Below are 19,155 nucleotides of genomic sequence, written 5' to 3' on the forward strand. Positions count from 1 at the left end.
CCCCCCCTCTAGACTGCCCTCCCCACGTCCCTACTTTGGCTATCCCTCTTCGATCCTACCTGCTTTGGCTGGTGCAGGGTTTGGATGTGATGCCGGCAGGCCAGTGCACAGCTTTGTGCTGGTGCTGTCAGCTTGTGAGTTATTGCAAGCGTGCCTTACAGCACATTTGTGATACTCAGGACTGGTGCAGGGAGGGCTGCAGCAGACCAACAAATAGATAGGATTGTGTTGTGAGACGTTTGCATATTCTTATCCTGCTTGTCCCTGCATCCATTTCCCTCTCCTTCTTCTGTTGCCTCTCTTGTGCCTATCTAGATCACAAGTCCCTCAAAGAAGGTTCCTGTTCTCTCACTGTGTAAAACACCATATTCATTGATGGTGATATAAAAATAAAAATATTCATAAGCCTCTGGGCCTAGGAGGAAAGTAAAAGAGACAGAATAGGCACAAAGGCAAGTGTGCATAGGCTGAATGGGAGAGCCTTTAAAGATCTTAGAGACTAATTGAGGGTAGCAAAATGACAGCAAAAAACAGAATTGACTCAACAGATCACAGCATTTTCAAATCAATGCCATAAAATACAGTGTTCAGTTAATTGAGATACCACCCAGCTAATCATTCCAAAAAGACCCTTAATCCAGATTATTTCAGAAGGGAAAAACATGCAACTAAATGTTTGGCTGCTTGTTTCAAATCAATGTGGAGTTTTGCAGTTCTTATTTGTATAACTTCTCTTCTCCCCTCACTCCCCTGGTCCACTCTCTCTTCCAACCTTCCTTTCCTAGGATCCCCTTCACAATACTTCACTTGGCTTACTGCTGTTTCAGGTCCTGGTTTTTCTGTTCTGTCTGCCTTGTCGCTAAAATAATAGTAGCTCAGCCAATCGCAGCTGGAGACCACTGTGCTGGAACCACCTTTCTGTGATGTTATGGCAATGAAGGCAACCACTGCAAGAGGTTTTACCCTCCATCAGAAAACCCATTCATACACTACAATAAATATGAGGATTAAATCTGAAGATATTTACTGAATTTTTATCCCACTTTTCTCCCTGTATGGGGACCCCAGTCTTTTATATCTTGCCTACCCAAGAAAAAACAAAGCATGAGAACCTTCCTACATAAGCAACTCTAATTCCCTCTGCTTTTTCCTTTCATCTACCTCTTCCGCAGTGCTGATGAATCTCCTCTGGGATTTCTTGGGACTCAGTAAGCTCCGACGACAGGGAGCACTCCATGACGGACTGGTAACAGGCTTGATAGGAAAGGACTTTTCATAAGCAGAAACGTGGCAGTGATGGTTTGATTTGCCTACAAAGGAATTTGATGTTCCACTGCAGAGGAAGTGCAATATATTAGTCTATTAGTCCACCAGAAAGTCTTACAAAGATATTCTGATTCTAACTGCTGCATGAAGTTAAGTAGAAAACCAGAGCAACCCAGTTCCCCACACTTGGGTGTCAACCAACAGGTACTGCCACCTTCTTTCTCCAATTATTTATCCTAGAGCAAATTACTCCTCCCATTTGCTATAAAGGCAGGAATAGTTACATTTTCCTTGATCCTATCCATGGGAGGAAATGCTCCAATTCCAAAACAAAGGTTGAACAAAATCAATCCATCTCACTTAAAATAAGTTTGCTAATGAAACTCAGAATGTCTGCTTTTTAGTGATACTGAGGTAGAAATTCTGTTCCACTTTCATGTGGAAAAATACCAGGATTCCTCCAGACTGCCAACTGAGGCTTAGCTCCTTCTCATCAGGACCACTACAGAAAGATCTTCCAAGCAGTTTCAAATATTCTGCTTTTGGAATTCCAAAGGAAGGCCAAGTGAACCTGCATTACTCCTAGGAAGCAGTCAGAGTCTCTAAGATTTGCCATTCAGCCTCCTAGTTAACAAGTGTAGGCACTCTGGGTGTGGTCCAGAGATGTTACTCTGTGACAAGAGTTCTGTTAGCACTGGCAGGAGCTGTTGGGGTTCTGCTGAGTTTTCCACTAGGATACAGACTCATGCTCAGTACACAAAAATCAGATGACCTCCACTTGTTGGTTCAGGCCTTCTGGTTGACTCTGGTCATAAATCAACATACCCATAAATGCACCCATTGCTACTGTTCCCTTTCAGGAAAAAAAGTAAGAAATGCACAGATTGTCCCCAGGGCAATGGCATTGTAACACCAACTTTATGCTGTTCACTTGGAAGCAAGCAGGAAGCAAGCAGGAATTGTGGAATTCCTCTAAGTGGGAAGGCCCAGAAAAGTGTGAATAGCTTGCATTTGTGAATGGGAGGAATAAGGCACCCAGGATGCTTCCCTCCTTTCTGCCAGATTTACTGAAGTTTACCTTTATGCAGATATACTGAAAGCATTTAGAAGAAGGATCAGGCTTATTTTAGCATTGTTAACAGCATAAAGAGGCAGTCATTAAAAAAAATGTGGCAAGCTTAGGTCATTTCCAAATGATAAGAACAATATACACTTTCAAACTGCAGGATTTTTAAACATGTGTTCTTGGCTGCTACTTTAAAAAAAAAATAATGAATGCAGTCTAAATTTGCAGCCCCCAGCCTCCACAGGTGCACCCTTTTTAAGAGATATGATGCCCCTAAAGAAAAACAATTGATTTTTAAAAACAAGAAAACTAGTGGGACTCCAGTATGTGAACTAGGATGTGACTGTAAAAATTGTGAACTTAAAGGCTTCTCTTACCATTGGACCTTCATTTATGGCTGAACTGAATGCTACTAGCAATTTATAAATTAGGCTACCAGATAGGGCTGGAATTCTCTACTTTCTACACATTGTCTTCTGCATTTGCACACAAGCATGCTCAGAATGCAACAAGGTATAACAAGACCCAATTCAGTTGCACTGGATTCCGACAAAGCAAAGGGGGGAGAGGAGTAGGTTCAGCTTTGCTGAACGGATTCTATACTTAGATCTCCCCCCCATCATGATTATTTAGTGGTGACAATCTGACACAATGGCCTGCTTTGATCATCACTTGGCTCTCAAAGTCACAAGTCCCAGTTGCCCTCATCTCACCATGGAAAGGGGGGGGATAGGGCACAGGACGTTGCTTCACTGATAGAGTATGTTCTACCTCTACCTGCCAGAGAGCTCATGGAATTGCTTTGACTATGAGAGGGTGGGAAATTTGGCTTATGCTATTGTGAGAGTATAAGCAAGGGTACAACTCAAATAAGACAAAATAATCAGTTATAAAATAAATATGCAAAACACCCTCAAATGAAGCCTTCTCTACCTTGAGCTTTTACGAGTTTCAAAATATACATTCCGACTTGCTCTGGGTTTCTGTAAAGCAGGACCACAAATCCTCCACTGTCCATTGGCACTTGTTCCAAACGTCCTTGGCATGCCTGCTATTTGATAGCTCTCAGAGGATGGCAATTCTGTCAGGAAAGAAGTACTGAACAGTAAACAAGAATGTAATACTCCCCTTCCAGGTAATCAATTACAAAACAATATCATCTCAATCATTACTGGTCTCAAGAGCGGTTTCCTACAAACATCTCCATACAAATATCTCCACTCAGTATGCATCTCATTCATGCATACAGTGTAAAGAGTAACTGGAAAAAGACAGAAGGTTTCAAGTAAGATACCAAAAACTGGTCCCTCACTTTAAGCTAATTACTTACCTGAATAGTAATTGAGATTACAGGAGGCATTTCCAGCTGGACAAGTGAAAGGTCTCTCCAGACTGCCAAACTTGTTTGATAAAAACTGAACATAAAAATAAAAAAATTCAAAGAAAGAATCACATTCAAAGAGGAAACACTCTGGGATGTAAAAAAATGAACTATGCATTTCTCTTTAATAAAAATTAGTGACTAAATGAAACAAGAGCTACAATATAGGTAGGACCTCTAGAATGCTACAATATAAAAATATGTTCAGGAAAGATTTTGGCATTTCAAAATTCAAAGAGAATGATTTGCAACATTTTATGTTTAGAAATTACTTTATGATATAAATTTAAAACTGGACAACACTGGAGAATATCCCTCAACTTCACCACATTTTGTAAGTCTTCAAATAAAATAAATTTTAAAATTCAAAGAGCTAAAATTAATCACATTAATTTTGATACCAGAACATCAAAAATTTGGAATTCGTTTCTGACACAATCTTTGCTTCAAACACACATAGGTTTGTAAAAAGTAAAAGCAGCTGATTCCCAAACCTTGTTGTCGGACAACAGTAGTTGATCCCCTGAGAGAGCATTCTGTCGTAGAGGAAGGGTTTTGAATACAGAAGTGTGATTAGTTAACACATAGTCTCCAGCATCCATCTTCATAAAATCAGCAGTTTCATCTGAAAGAAAAAAACTCTTCTGGTCATGATTCTCTAGAGCAGTGTTTCTCAAACTTTTAGTGAGATTTATTCCCTAAGTCTATAGTGGAGGAGCAAGGGCAGTGACATGATCCCCATGATTAATATAGTGTTAATATCTGTTAACTTGGATTTGGTGACTAGTTTTCACTTCTTAAAAGTACAAGCTAGGCAGCAGACTATCAACAAGTTCAGCCTATGAGAAAGAGCATGCAGGCAAATGGGAGACAACAGTAATTATTACGTCTCAATCGTTATCTTCATCTGATGAAATGGCTTTAGTAGCAGTAAAAGCAGGACTTGTGCCACTGAAGCCAATACCCAGTCCTGTGTTTAACAACTGGAGAAGAGTTGTGCAATCTTGCCAAAATCTTTTTTCCACTTGCACCTTTACTATTATAGACATGGCCCGTGACCTTTGTAGCATCTGCAGATGAAAAAGGCACACAAAATGTAGAGCAGATGGATCAGAGGGAACCCTATCTCCTCACTCACCCCAAAGTGATATGATGCAACTGCTCTTTCTGTAGGACAAGTGTGCAACAGCAAGGGCAGGTAAGTCACTGGCTTCAAGACTATGGTCAGGGCCCAAAACTGAAGCAAGGGCATTCGCTGGTGAGACCCTATACGCTTAATCCTATATGCTGCTGTGTTACCACAAGACTAGGCTGTAAGGTAGGTCTCAATATGTCCAAAAATACAGAAATATAGAAATTCATGGAGAAGTTCTGTTAGAGGAGGTTTTTCTAACAACTTGACGAAAGGCTGTAAACACACTGGGTTGGCACAACATACACTCACCCATTTCTACACCGTTCACATAACTGACTCAGATGATGTCAGCTGCAAGTGCCTGAGAAGAGAGTAAAACATAACAGATGCATAGAAAGAGCACTTGAGACAAAACCTATGCAATTTTTGTCTGATCCTGAATGAGAAAGTCAGAACTGAGATGGCTTGGGGGGTATCCTGAAACACTTAGAAAAAAAAACATTGTCATTTAATATTGTATTAAAAAATGAGACATACAGGTGCAGCCTATTTATCCACGGATTTTTTACCTGAGGATTTGTCTCAACATGAATGGGGTGGGGGTACTGAAAGTCACACACATCTTTGCCTCCTTTGCCCTGAGCTGGCATCTCAATCCGTTTCCAGACAGCCCAAAACACTGCAAAAAGGCTCCACCTCGCCCAGGCAGGGAAATAGCTCTGGAGCCATGGAAGAGGCTCCCCTTGCAAAGGAACAGTAACATTCTTGGAGCCCACCCCAGCCAGCCGAGGCTGAAGAGGGGAAGGGGGGGACCAAAAACCTCTGTAGCCAGAACACGTACAGCAAGGTGGCGCTCTCTCTCTCTCATGCACGCACGCACAGTAGCAACAGAGGGGATTGCTTTAAAAAAAACAACCCCAGGAGTGTTTGCCAAGCCTTGGAGAGACAAGTGAGGGTGAGCAGAGAGCCAGACTACAAGTCCCAGAATGCTCTGGGGCAGAGGAGTTTCCATGATGGCTGCGGCCAGGGAGGGCTGCAGGAGCGGCCGCAGCAGCAAAGAGGAGGAGGAGAACCTGCAGTGCTGTCGGGTGGCTGCCTGGGACACAGAGGACTCCCAAGCAAGCTCACGATCCCACCTGTGAAAGGGGAAGGAGGGGGGAGGGGATTGATAACAGCTGCCTTAGTTTCCTTCCATCCGGAAGTGTCAGGCTGCAGGCTGTATGGGATGTAGCACAACGCATTTTTTGTTAATCACGCCGAGTCAGGGAACTAAACTAACGCAGATAAAGAGGCTATACCTGTTCTTCCATAATGAACCATTAAAATATCTATAATATTAACAGAATTATTTCTGCCTTTTAGAAACATCAGATAAAAAATTGTGGTTCTTTTAGACACTATGTCTAATTAAACTCAGATACATGGGCAATTAAGGGCTCAATCCAGACGCGCCCATGGACTGGCGCAAGCCCCTTATACTGACCCAGAAGGGTCACAAATGTGCTGTAAGGCTTGCCTCTTGGCTTGCCTGTTCCAGTGTAGGGTAGGATTGCGCCCTAAGTCACATAATGAAAATTCACAGGTTACTGATTTTGATTTCATGCATCTGTAGTTTTTATTTCATGCAATTGTCATTTCAAACTCTATCCAAAAATTAGATCTATTAGCCTTTAAATATGTCATTTATACTATCCCAGAGAATCATGGTAGGCTAGGGCTCAAAATTAATTGTTTTTTGAAAAGTGCCTGTTTTGGCCCCTCCAAAAGAAAATTTGGTTATGAAAAAACGTTTCTTTTTCACATAGAAATGTCTTCTGGAAAGCTCTTTAAAACTGCTATTATGCAGTGTTATCTAGGATTGACAGACACTGAAACCAAACGTAAGTGTAAGGCTTTTATTATGTGGAACGGAACCTGAACCACACCAAACCAAATAACCTTGTTCCAAATCTTCCCCAATTGAGTGAGGACCTAAGGCAGGCACTAGGCAGGCAAGAAGCAGCAGGACTTGAGGCAAAGGGGCTGGGTGTTTGCTCCCTGGTTCTGAGGCTCTCCCAGGGGCTCCTTGCTGCAGCTCTCTCCTCAGCTCTCACAGCAGCTCTTCCCTGGTGGTCTTTCTCCCTCTGTAGAGCCTGCCCTCTAAGGCTCCTCACAGCAGCTCTTCCCTGGTGGTCTATCCCGCTCCTTCCTTGTGCAGCCCCTTTTATAGGCCTCTGCACACAGCAGCCTCTACCTTCCCTCCACTGGTACTGCAGCCTCCTCTCCTGCAGCAGTTTTCCCTCAGGTCCTCCTCAGACTGAGCCCAAGTTTTACACATAACATTAGGTTCCAGCATTTTTCTCCCTGTCTGTCACAGTTTCCACCCAAAACTTTCCTACAGTAACAGTGACGCCACCTTGCATGTGCTAGTTAGAAATCTCTCCTAGAAATGGCTGCAGGAAACAGTTCTCATCTGTTTCTATTAAAAAAAGAAAACAAGAAACAAATAAGCCTAGTCTGTGTATATAGATATCGATCACTAAATAGCACTTTGCGGGAGAAAGACAGCTGACAGGAGAATGGATTTTCAGGGTGGAGAAATCGAGTTTGTTCCACATTGTTCACTATGGCACCAGGAGACAGAGGGGAACAGCATTGATGTTGCACACCAAGGAAGCAAGAGCAAAAGGAACAGGAAGACATTCTAAGAAGGAGAATTTTGTGTGGAATAGCAGTTGGGGAAAAGCAGTTGGAATGTCAGGAAAGAGCAGTTAAAAGAGGCAGTTGGAAAAGAATGTGGGGGAGAGAGGCAGTGGCTCTGAGGAAAAACTGCTGAGCAGATTGTTGGGAAGGGCTGAGGTATATGAGAAGCACTCCCTGAAGACCATCTGAAAGTCCCACTGAGGAGCAAACCTCCTGCAGAAAATATGTTAATACTTACCTCACTGTTCTAAAGTTTACAGTAAAAAATTTTTTAAAGAAATCTTGCCAGTGTCAGTGTTGTTTGATGGGGACCAAGCCTAACGTGACAAATCCAGTGTTATAGAAAGTGGCCACGGTAACGTTACCAAGCCAAAAAACGGGTTGTAGGATCCCTTTTGCATTACATGGTGGCTGTGTTGGGATCGTTTGGGGGCGCTTCTACCCATCAACTTCATGGGCACAGTTGGGGTTGAAGTCTAGTGCACAGTATAATTAGTGAGGGCTAAAGGAGTGGATGTGGAGACTCCTGGATCATTATGTTGGCTGAGGCTGCAGCAGCAACATTTGAAGTTGGAAGAGAAGGGGTAAAGAATGCCGTGCGGGGCATGGACAGTGTCACCACATCTGTTTTTATGAGGAAATGAAGTATTGGTATTGGGAGACTATGGAAAAAGAAGAAAAAGAAAGATGTTAACAGATATGGAGGCTCTGTTGAATTTTCCAAGTGTAAAAGAGGACAGGGAAGAAATAATAAAGCAACAGCTGGTAGTGCGATGAAAGCAGCCACCAATACAGGTCCACAAAGGAGAAGACAGACAAAAGGTGGGGACAAGAAGGAAGTGGAGACACTGAACAATTTTATTCAGGGAAGACAGCAGACCTGTTGTGATGAGAGTTGCAGAAACTTTGTAAACAGGTAGCATCTCTGAAGAAATGGGAATCAGCAGGAAGACGATGACTGGAATGGTGATAGAGACAGAGAGTGGAGTACCTTCTACAGCAATTGCAAATAATGCAGCAAAAAATTGATGAATTGGAGTGAGAGAAAAGAGGCAAAGTTGATGCAAGTAGAGAAACAAGAATACGGAGAAAACCCCAAAGTTCCAAGAGGAAGAGAGAAAGTAAGATTACTTGGAACTCAAGGAGAGAAAGAAGATTTTACTGGTTTACAAACACCACCAGATGAGGAATGTGGATTTAGAAATATGTCCTGTGATTACAAAGGGGCAGAGTGGACTGGAGATGTTTACCAAAGATGGAACCACTAACATCTTCAGAAAAGGTGTACCAAATGAACTGGAGGAGAGAATTTGAGCAGCCAGTGATTGATGATTTCAGAAGGCTAACTAGGGGCCCAGTCCTATCCAATTTTCCAGTGCCAGTGCAGCTGTGCCAATGGGGCATGCACTGCATCCTGTGGTGGAGAAGCAGGAACAGAGGCCTCTTCAAGGTATGAGAACATTTGTTCCCTTACCTTGGGCTGCATTGAGGTTGCACCAGTGCTGGAAAGTTGGATAGGATTCAGCCCTAGGACAGTAGTAAGCTCTGAGTCTGTCCCACGTGTAAGGATGGGATTGTAGAGCAGAAGGAAATGTGGGAAGTAGTAAGATGGTGGATGAGAACTCTATTTCCAAGTGGAAGCTAAATATCTTCAAAGGAAAATGGGACTGGATTAATTCTTCCAAAGGGGGTGACTTATATACCTCAGCCTTTTGGAATGCTAGTAAGAGAAACAGAATTAATTTCCCCAGAACAATCTCTCTGGAAGCAAAGGCAACAGATGATAGACACAACAGGTCAGTTGCAAGTGAGATGAATTCAACCAGAATTGGAGACTGAATAAGCTGCATGCCAGGGGGTTGGTAAAGGAACAGACTTGTAAGCCTAGTGGAGAATACACTTAAGTGGGCAGGGTCCCTATGGAAGAGAAGGCAGGTATAGCTGTGATGCAACCGGAATTTGATTATGAGAACTTTTCTAGGAATAGAAATGTTGTTTCTAAGGCACAAGTTGTGGCCCAGGAAGACTTGAGTGAAGTTGGAAAGGAGGCTGCTGGGAAAGAAGGGGTTGTTGTTGTTGGCATCCTTCAGTCTTGGAAGACTATGGTATCACGCTCTGAATGGTAGTTCTAAAACAGCGTCTAGTGTGGCTGAAAAGGCCAATTCAGGAATGACAATCCCTTCCATACAGAGCAGATGTAGTCTGTCCATGGTCTGTCTCCCTGGCTAAGGGCTTTCTTTCCTTGCCTTTTTGCCTCAGTCTGCTGGGCAAGTGTCTCTTCAAACTGGGAAAGGCCACACTGCACAGCCTGCCTCCAAGCAGAATGATCAGAAGCCACTCTCCCTCTCCACTCACTCCTCCCTCCACTGCCCAGGCTGATGAAAGAAGGGGTTGAACAGACTCTAATTGCATTGCTAGGTGCTGGAGAGAAAAAGAATGTGGAAGTGGCTGCAGTTGTTGAGCCATTAGCACACTCTTCTAATTCTGCTAAGCACAAAAATACCCTTCAAGGGCTTAGTAAGTCAAAGGAAGCAAAAGGAGTATATCCCAAATCCTTAATTGCCTCTTGAACAGCAGATTGGGGAAGAAGATCCATTTTGGGACATTTATGATCTGCCTAGACCAGGGGTGCTCAATAGGTGGATCGCGATCTACCGGTAGATCGCGAGGCAAAATGAGTAGATCGCGGAGTGCCGATCCCCCACCCTTCAGGTGCCTCTGGGAGGAAATGCCGGGAGTAAGGCCTATTGTACTCAATGGGGCTTACTCCCAGGTAAGTGTGGCTAGGATTGCAGCCTCACAGCCTAATCCTAGGCATGTCTACTCAGGAGTAAGTCCTGTTATACTCAGTGGGGCTCAAGGTACACCAACATACATTGTACACATAAATGTTATATGTTATGATGGCGTGAACATTGTAAAAAAAACTCTGGTAGATCTCCGGGCCTTGCTGGGTTTCAAAGTAGCTCTCCAGCCAAAAAAGTGTGAGCACCCCTGGCCTAGACTTTTCTTAGTACTATCTGAAATAAAGGATTCCCCAGAAGAATTGTTTCCAGACCTGGATGATCTGTCAGAGTCTTTCTTATGGCATATCAAGGTTAAAAAAAAAAAAAAACTTTTTACATGAATTGTTTCCCTATGGTTATGAAAGAACTGATCTTTATGCAAAGCAAGGTAGAGGAAGTTGGTTTACTTCAAAAGAAGAGAGATAAGTGGATTTTTTTAAAAAAGAACTGAAATCCCTAGCGCAAGTAGTCAAAGACAAGAAACGGCAGATTTCTGCTATACCCAAGGATTTTGAAGATACAGAGGCTAATAGAAAGAAGACTCTGGAACAGTACAGTAAACTGGAGCAGGAGGCTCAGGTTGAAGAACTGGACAGAAAATATTATGAAGTGAAAAGTAAAAAAGATGAAATGCAGAGTGGGAAATTACTTGTGGAAAGAAGAGGATGTAGAACAGCAAGCTCTTGCTGCAAAGCGGGAAGACTTGGAAAAGAAATGACAGCTTCTTGAGACAGTAACAGGAAAAGCTATCCTAAATGGCATTGACAGTATAAACAGAGCATTTTCAGGGGAAAGGCATTAACCAACATGTTCTGAAAGTGAGGAACAACTTGAGTGTGAACCAGCTTTCTATGCAAGTGATGAAGTTATTGCAGGAAACAGGTTATTTTACTACATCGTAGATTCTGATGAAATTAGTACAAAAATATTAACAGAATTCAAGAAAATGAATCCACCTGGAGAAGTAACTTATCTGGCCTTGAACAAGCTGGATGTTGGAGATGCTGCTTATCCTGAAACCAATGATGCTATTTCTATGATCAGTAAACTGAGATACCATCCAAGATTTGATAAAGCTTTCAAACTTTTTTTGGAAAAACTCTTATTTGTCAGAGTTTGGAAATGTCTACCCAACTGACCAAAGCTTTTACTATGGACTGTGGGAGGTGATCAAGTCAGCCACTGAAGGGCTTTATTATGAGACAAGAAAATCTCAACTTCAACTCCAGAAAGACGTTAGAAAGGCAGAAGAATTAGCAAAACTTGAAGCAAAACACAATGAAAACTTGTGCAAAAATATTGAAAAGATTAAAATGAAATTGATCAGTTCAGGAGTCAAATGCAGCAGATTGAAACACAACAAAGAAGTTCAAAACATCCAGAGACAGCATTTTGTCAGAGACAAAAATGTTGAAAGAAGAGACAGCACTTTCTTTTATATCTAATCAATGCAGCTCACAAAGTTGATTTGTGAGGCAACTCTGCAGGCTATGAAATTAATACAAGAGTCATTAAAAGCAGAACTGGGCAAAGATCTGTTGTCTTGGCTCAGTTTAGAGAACCAGAAATGAGTCAAGGATACCTTGACACGATCTGATGATCTGGGCAATTCAACTGATAAAACCGAAGCAGGGATTAAAGAAATTCAGAAAAGCAAGAAATATTGGAAGAACATGGAGAAAGACTACATGGATGTTAGTAACCATGAAATGAATGAAGTTGAGAGGATGGCTTTAAAAGATCTTTTGCGGTTACCAGGGCAGTTTTTCTTTTGTTCCTAAACTTTCTTTACACTTACAAAGTTATTTGTGTACATTTTGGGTTTGGTTCTAGCAAATGTGTCCCAGGGAGCTGTGAGTTCTTACTTCAATTGTACTGTGAGTTTTGCAGAGGTCTTTTGGCTGCAGCAATTCCAATTTGATCAAGGATGTCTAAAATTTGTAACTTTGCTGATGGTGGAATATTGAAAAGGGAAGAGAATTACATCATACAACAAGCTCTCTGTAGCTTTAAAAATCGGCTGTAACCTCTTAGGGGAAATGTTTGTTGGGAGATCTGTCTTCACGGCAGAAGACCTCGGGCAGATACCGCTGCCCGAACGGCCCCTCCTGACCGAGGAGTTAAGTCAGATAGAGGTTAAAAGAGAAGATGTTTCAGACCTCATTGATAAATTAAAGATCAATAAGTCACCGGGCCCTGATGGCATCCACCCAAGAATTATTAAGGAATTGAAGAATGAAGTTGCAGATCTCTTGACTAAGGTATGCAACTTGTCCCTCAAAACGGCCACGGTGCCAGAAGATTGGAGGATAGCAAATGTCACGCCTATTTTTAAAAAGGGAAAGAGGGGGGACCCGGGAAACTATAGGCCGGTCAGCCTAACATCCATACCGGGTAAGATGGTGGAATGCCTCATCAAAGATAGGATCTCAAAACACATAGATGAACAGGCCTTGCTGAGGGAGAGTCAGCATGGCTTCTGTAAGGGTAAGTCTTGCCTCACGAACCTTATAGAATTCTTTGAAAAGGTCAACAGGCATGTGGATGTGGGAGAACCTGTGGGACATTATATATCTGGACTTTCAGAAGGCGTTTGACACGGTCCCTCACCAAAGGCTATTGAAAAAACTCCACAGTCAGGGAATTAGAGGACAGGTCCTCTCATGGATTGAGAACTGGTTGGAGGCCAGGAAGAAGAGAGTGGGTGTCAATGGGCAATTTTCACAATGGAGAGAGGTGAAAAGCGGTGTGCCCCAAGGATCTGTCCTGAGACCGGTGCTTTCAACCTCTTCATAAATGACCTGGAGACAGGGTTGAGCAGTGAAGTGGCTAAGTTTGCAGACGACACCAAACTTTTCCGAGTGGTGAAGACCAGAAGTGATTGTGAGGAGCTCCAGAAGGATCTCTCCAGACTGTCAGAATGGGCAGCAAAATGGCAGATGCGCTTCAATGTCAGTAAGTGTAAAGTCGTGCACATTGGGGCAAAAAATCAAAACTTTAGATATAGGCTGATGGGTTCTGAGCTGTCTGTGACAGATCAGGAGAGAGATCTTGGGGTGGTGGTGGACAGGTTGATGAAAGTGTCGACCCAATGTGCGGCGGCAGTGAAGAAGGCCAATTCTATGCTTGGGATCATTAGGAAGGGTATTGAGAACAAAACGGCTAGTATTATAATGCCGTTGTACAAATCGATGGTAAAGCCACACCTGGAGTATTGTGTCCAGTTCTGGTCGCCGCATCTCAAAAAAGACATAGTGGAAATGGAAAAGGTGCAAAAGAGAGCGACTAAGATGATTACTGGGCTGGGGCACCTTCCTTATGAGGAAAGGCTATGGCGTTTGGGCCTCTTCAGCCTAGAAAAGAGACACCTGAGGGGGGACATGATTGAGACATATAAAATTATGCAGGGGATGGACAGAGTGGATAGGGAGATGCTCTTTACACTCTCACATAATACCAGAACCAGGGGACATCCACTAAAATTGAGTGTTGGGCGGGTTAGGACAGACAAAAGAAAATATTTCTTTACTCAGCGTGTGGTTGGTCTGTGGAACTCCTTGCCACAGGATGTGGTGCTGGCGTCTAGCCTAGACGCCTTTAAAAGGGGATTGGACAAGTTTCTGGAGGAAAAATCCATTATGGGGTACAAGCCATGATGTGTATGCGCAACCTCCTGATTTTAGAAATGGGTTATGTCAGAATGCCAGATGCAGGGGAGGGCACCAGGATGAGGTCTCTTGTTATCTGGTGTGCTCCCTGGGGCATTTGGTGAGCCGCTGTGAGATACAGGAAGCTGGACTAGATGGGCCTATGGCCTGATCCAGTGGGGCTGTTCTTATGTTCTTATGAGATTTTTATTCTTTTATGGGAAATCTGTCGGATCTATGTAGTGTTGACAGGAATCAAAGAGATCATTAAGAGTTGGGAAGTGATGAGGAAGTGTACTATGAATTTTAGAAGATGGGTATTTCCAAGACTGCTTTTCTTGCAGTGGGGAAGGGGAAGTTTGTAATTTGTATTACAAGTGAAATGTGTCCTTATTGTACCCTGACATGGATTTAAGAATAGTGTGCCATCCCAGATGATAGATTTCCCAAGATCTTTTGTAGGGTTCTAAGTTTATCTGGTTTTGCTGTATCTGATTTAGAAACAATTGGTAAGATTCTGATGTAAGTCAGGTTATTGTGAGCTTAAGTTATAAGCTGCAGGTATAAGATAATTATGTGAATAAGGTATTTTAGAGGTACTGAGTTTCATGACATTAAAGCTAATTAGTTTTAGAGATAAGTAACTTAGGTAAAAAGGTTTGTTGGTATACAATAAGCATTTCTGAAAAAGGGGCATGTTGAGAATGGATTTAGGGGTGGAGATATTGGGTTTGTTCCACATTGTTCACTATGGTGCCAGGAGACAGAGCGGAACAGCATTGATGTTGCATACAAAGGAAGCAAGAAAAGGATGAGAGGAACAAGGAGGCATTCTAGGAAAGAAGAACTTTGTGTGGTGGAATGGCAGTTGGGGAAAAGAAGTTGGAATGGCAGTTGGAATGTTAAGAAAGAGCAGTTAAAAGAGGCAGTTGGAAAAGAATGTGGGGGAGAGAGGCAGTGGCTCTGAGGAAAAGCTGCTGAGCAGATTGTTGGAAAGAGCTGAGGTATATGAGAAGCATTCCCTGAAGACCATCTGAAAGTCCCACTGAGGAGCAAACCTCCTGCAGAAAATATGTTAATGTTGTTATGTGTAAAACTTGGGCTCAGTCTGAGGAGGACCTGAGGGAAAACTGCTGCAGGAGAGGAGGCTGCAGTACCAGTGGAGGGAAGGTAGAGGCTGTTGTGTGCAGAGGCCTATAAAAGGGGCTGCACAAGCAGAGAGCAGACAGAGACCACCAGGGAAGAGCTGCTGTGAGGAGCCTTGGAGAGCAAGCTCTGCAGAGGAAGAAAGATCGCCAGGCAAGCTGGGAGAGAAGGAGCTGCAGAGCAGAGCTGAAACCTGAGAGCTGAGGAGATCAAGCCAAAGGAGGGAGAGAGCAAGGAGCCCCTGGGAGAGCCACTGAGAGCCAGGGAGCAACCAGCCAGCCTTTGCCTCAAGTCCTGCTGCCTCCTGCCTGCCTCAGGTCCTCACTCAATTGGGGAATTTGGAGCAAGGTTGTTGTTATTTGGGTCAGGTTCCATTCCTCACAATAAAAGCCTTGAACTTACATTGGTTTCATTGGTCTCTGTCAATCCTGCATAACAATTTTTACCTTACTGTTCTAAAGTTTATAGTAAAATTCTTTTTAAGAAATCCTGCTATGTCAGTGTTGTTTGCTGGGGACCAAGCGCTAACCTGACAAATCCAGTGTTATAGAAAGTAGCCATGGTAATGTTACCAAGCAAAAAGGGGGTTTCAGGATCCCTTTCTTGTTTTTCTGTCAGTCTGTCATAGTTTCCACCCAAAACGTTCCTGCAGTAACAGTGAGGCCACCTTGCATGTGCTACAGTTAGGAATCTCTCCCAGTACTGGCTGCAAGAAACTGTTCTCATCTGTTTCAATTTATTTTTAAAGAAAACAAGAAACAAATAAGCCTAGGTCACATATATAGATATGGATCACTTAATTGCACATTCCATTGAGAAAGATAGCATACAGTTTTTTTTTCAAAAATTGCTGACTAAAATGTTTAAAAAATATTTCTGATTAAATAGTGTCAGGATGACTGAGGTCAAGTCAGTCAAATTCTTGGATGTACAATGCCTCGGCAATATGATTTGTTTATTGAATTTTGCCCTGCGAACTGGGTAAAGAAGCACTTTTTCAAGTGTGCTCCTAATATTGAGCAGGGGAAAAGTAACTGTCCCTTTTCACCCCAGTACAGTATCTTTTCAGTGACTGTTTGCTGGAGTTCTTCTGCATCTTTTTAGATTGTGAGCCCTTTTGGGACAGGGAGATATTTAATTATTTGATTCTGTCTGTAAACCACTTTGTGAACTTTTTTTTGTTAAAAAGCATAAACAATAACACTTTTATTATTTAAAAAAAATTTTATCCTACCTTTTCCAACCCAGTAGAAAGCTCAAGGAAGCCTATAAAAAATAAAGAAAATAGAACATCAAGCAAAAACCGACCACAAAACAAAGCAACCATCAAATCAAATGTAAGAATACAGCAACCAATGTAACAAATAAGAGCAGATGCAATATATATTGTTTACACTCGTATCACAACAGAGACGCTAAGGCAGGAGTGTCAAACAAGGCCCACGGGATAAATGCAGCCTCTGGAAGCAATCAATCTAGCCCTGTTACAACTGGTCTCTCTCAGCTTGATCATTGGGCTCTCTCATATCTTGAAAATATGAACAAGATTTGCACATTTTATTTTCTGTCATATTTAGTTAATAAGGATCTATGTAGGAATGAAGTGCTTATTTCAGGCCATCATCTGCTTAATGATGTTCCTTTGGCTTAATGATGCCACTTCTGGCCCTCAGCAGACACCATGAATGCTAACCTCAGCACTCTGTATGAAACAAGTTTGACATCCCTATGCTAAGGGAAATTTGTATCTATGCCATGCTCTCATCCTCCCACATTCTCTGATGCAACAAAAAGTTGAAGGTGAAACTGGTTTTTCAAAATGTCATTGCCTATGTAAGAGCTCTGCATTATGCTGATTTTGCAAAGAAATGAACTACTTTACTACATCAAGGATAGGTTGTTTTGTCAAAACAAGAACAGCACAAGATATGTTGTCGGGTGTGTTGTCATTTCCTCTTCCCCCCTGCTCCAATATTCCCATTTGTTCTCACAATTAGGATAAGAACAGCCCCACTAGATCAGGCCATAGGCCCATCTAGTCCAGCTTCCTGTATCTCACAGCGGCCCACCAAATGCCCCAGGGAGCACACCAGATAACAAGAGATCTCATCCTGGTGCCCTCCCTTGCATCTGGCATTCTGACAGAATAATTAAAGAATGCAAAACTAGAACAATTACCCTAAGTTTTTTGGTATTGTTTCCTAGTTGTACATTCTTTCCAGACTGAGGGTTCAATCCTAACCAAACTTCTAGCGCTGAGACAGCCAGGTGCTGCATCTTGTGGTGGATGGGCAGTCACAGAGGCTCCTCAAGATAAGGGAACATTTATGCACCACGCTAGAATGTTGGATAGGATTGGGCTTTAAGTAAAACTGACATCCCCCACCACTTACCACAGTCTGGGAAAAGGTGAGAAAACTGAGCAAAGTAAGGAAAAGACCTAACGAGATCTTTTTTCAAGCAATGTCATATACAGAAGTCACAAGTTTAGGTTATCACCAATAGATTTGAGGGACAAAAGCAGGAGAATCAAGTTAAAATTCCCATTGCTACTGAAAAAGTCAAAAGGCTTATGCAAAAAAGGGAAATGGCAGGGAGGATTGACATAATTTGGGGAAGTTATGCGAGAGGCAACTGGGCGTGGCGTCATTAAGAACAAGAGGAAATTCAGGTAAGAAAGCAAGAAAACTGTAGGAAGGATGTCAGGCAGCTAATTAAGACCAGGGAAAGTATTAACAAGACCTCCACGTGCTACATTAGAAAAGAAACAGACAAAATGCAGAGCAGTTCTTCGTCAAAGAAAAAGACTCCGGTTTCAAGAATGCCTGAAAGGGTGAAGCTGCAAAGGCAACTAATACTGTAAAATTCTTATGTGGACAATAGCAAATATGTCTTAACAGACAAGAGAAGAAGCACATGGGCACTCATAATTAAGATAATAGGAATATGGAAGAAGCTCCAGAATTATGGCTTCAGTTAGTAAGAATGGGAAGGATAGCATGAAGTACTGTCAGTAGCCAGTCAGCAGTTACAATCTTGTTCTGTCACTTTTCCATTGTTCCTTATGATGAAAAAAAAAGATAACAAGTAGAGGATGTTCCTTACAATAACACATACTTGAAAGAAGTACTTAGACAGTTTTAAAGAACATGAGACATGTTGTTTACTTTTCTCATTTGATCAGCATAAAAGTCTTACAAACAAATTATTCAAAGAAGTTGATACATATACAACTACTTTATTCCCCCCGCGCAGCAGCTTGCCAAAAGGGAAGCATGGTGTTAATTAAAAATTAAAAGGTTAAAAAGTAAGTTTAATGTGTCGTTATCCAAATTCAGCAAATGAAGCTTTCCCTTGCAGTGATGGGAAAAATTGCACCTGCTGAATATCTGCCCATCTTATACTTCACAATGGCACAGAAGTTCTGCCAGAAAAAAACATAGCCAGCCCTAGGTGTGAACGTCTGGGCACACCATAGGGAAATAGTAGGAGCTCATACCATCTCATGGAGATTCTTTAAAACAGGGGTCTCTAAACTTTTTGGCTGAAGGTCCGTATCAAATATCTGGCACAGTGTTGAGGGCCAGAAAAAACAATTATCTATAAAATTTAAATAAATACATTAGAGAAGGAACTTAGATGAATGAATGGGCTCAAATGTCCAGGACTTCTCCAAGCACGAACAGAGCCCAAGAAATAAAGCGCACACTTAAATGAACTCCCATTCCCCCACCCCACAAGCACAACTCTGGTTGTTTGGTCAGCTGGGCCAGGGACTCTCAGGGGGTCAGAGGCTGACTGCGGGCTGGATAAAAGGCTCGCCGGGGGCCGCATCTGGCCTCCGGGCCGGGGTTTGGAGACCCCTGCTTTAAAATATGGAAAGAGCCAGTAGGTGATGAACTACTTATCAGTGACGTTAGGACACTTGAACCGGTAGTCACTGTTCAGCCCAACAAACTTAAGTCATTGTGTTGCACATCCACCTCCTGTGACTATACACTCCAGCGTTCATCCAAATCCGCTTTAGAATGTCAAGCAGCAGCAGC

At 42.5% G+C, this 19,155-nt stretch overlaps 1 protein-coding gene and 1 pseudogene across 2 annotated transcripts in view; one reads left to right on the plus strand and one right to left on the minus strand.

The window, feature by feature from the left end:
• Positions 1 to 19,155, minus strand: part of SENP1 (SUMO specific peptidase 1) — a 52,799-nt gene that overhangs the window by 32,831 nt on the left and 813 nt on the right. For both annotated transcript variants that reach the window (XM_066614740.1, XM_066614742.1), the window contains exons 3-8: positions 16,344 to 16,375; positions 5,158 to 5,209; positions 4,208 to 4,338; positions 3,663 to 3,747; positions 3,266 to 3,413; positions 1,162 to 1,333 (exon numbers count right to left, since the gene is read on the minus strand). In XM_066614740.1, the coding sequence (XP_066470837.1) occupies positions 1,162 to 1,333; positions 3,266 to 3,413; positions 3,663 to 3,747; positions 4,208 to 4,338; positions 5,158 to 5,161 (540 nt within the window). In that variant the 5' untranslated portion in view covers positions 5,162 to 5,209; positions 16,344 to 16,375. The remainder of the gene's footprint in view (positions 1 to 1,161; positions 1,334 to 3,265; positions 3,414 to 3,662; positions 3,748 to 4,207; positions 4,339 to 5,157; positions 5,210 to 16,343; positions 16,376 to 19,155) is intronic.
• Positions 10,593 to 11,887, plus strand: LOC136638774 (structural maintenance of chromosomes protein 3 pseudogene; annotated as a pseudogene).

Source organism: Tiliqua scincoides, chromosome 2 (assembly GCF_035046505.1).
Source record: "Tiliqua scincoides isolate rTilSci1 chromosome 2, rTilSci1.hap2, whole genome shotgun sequence".
NCBI classification, from domain to species: domain Eukaryota; kingdom Metazoa; phylum Chordata; class Lepidosauria; order Squamata; family Scincidae; genus Tiliqua; species Tiliqua scincoides.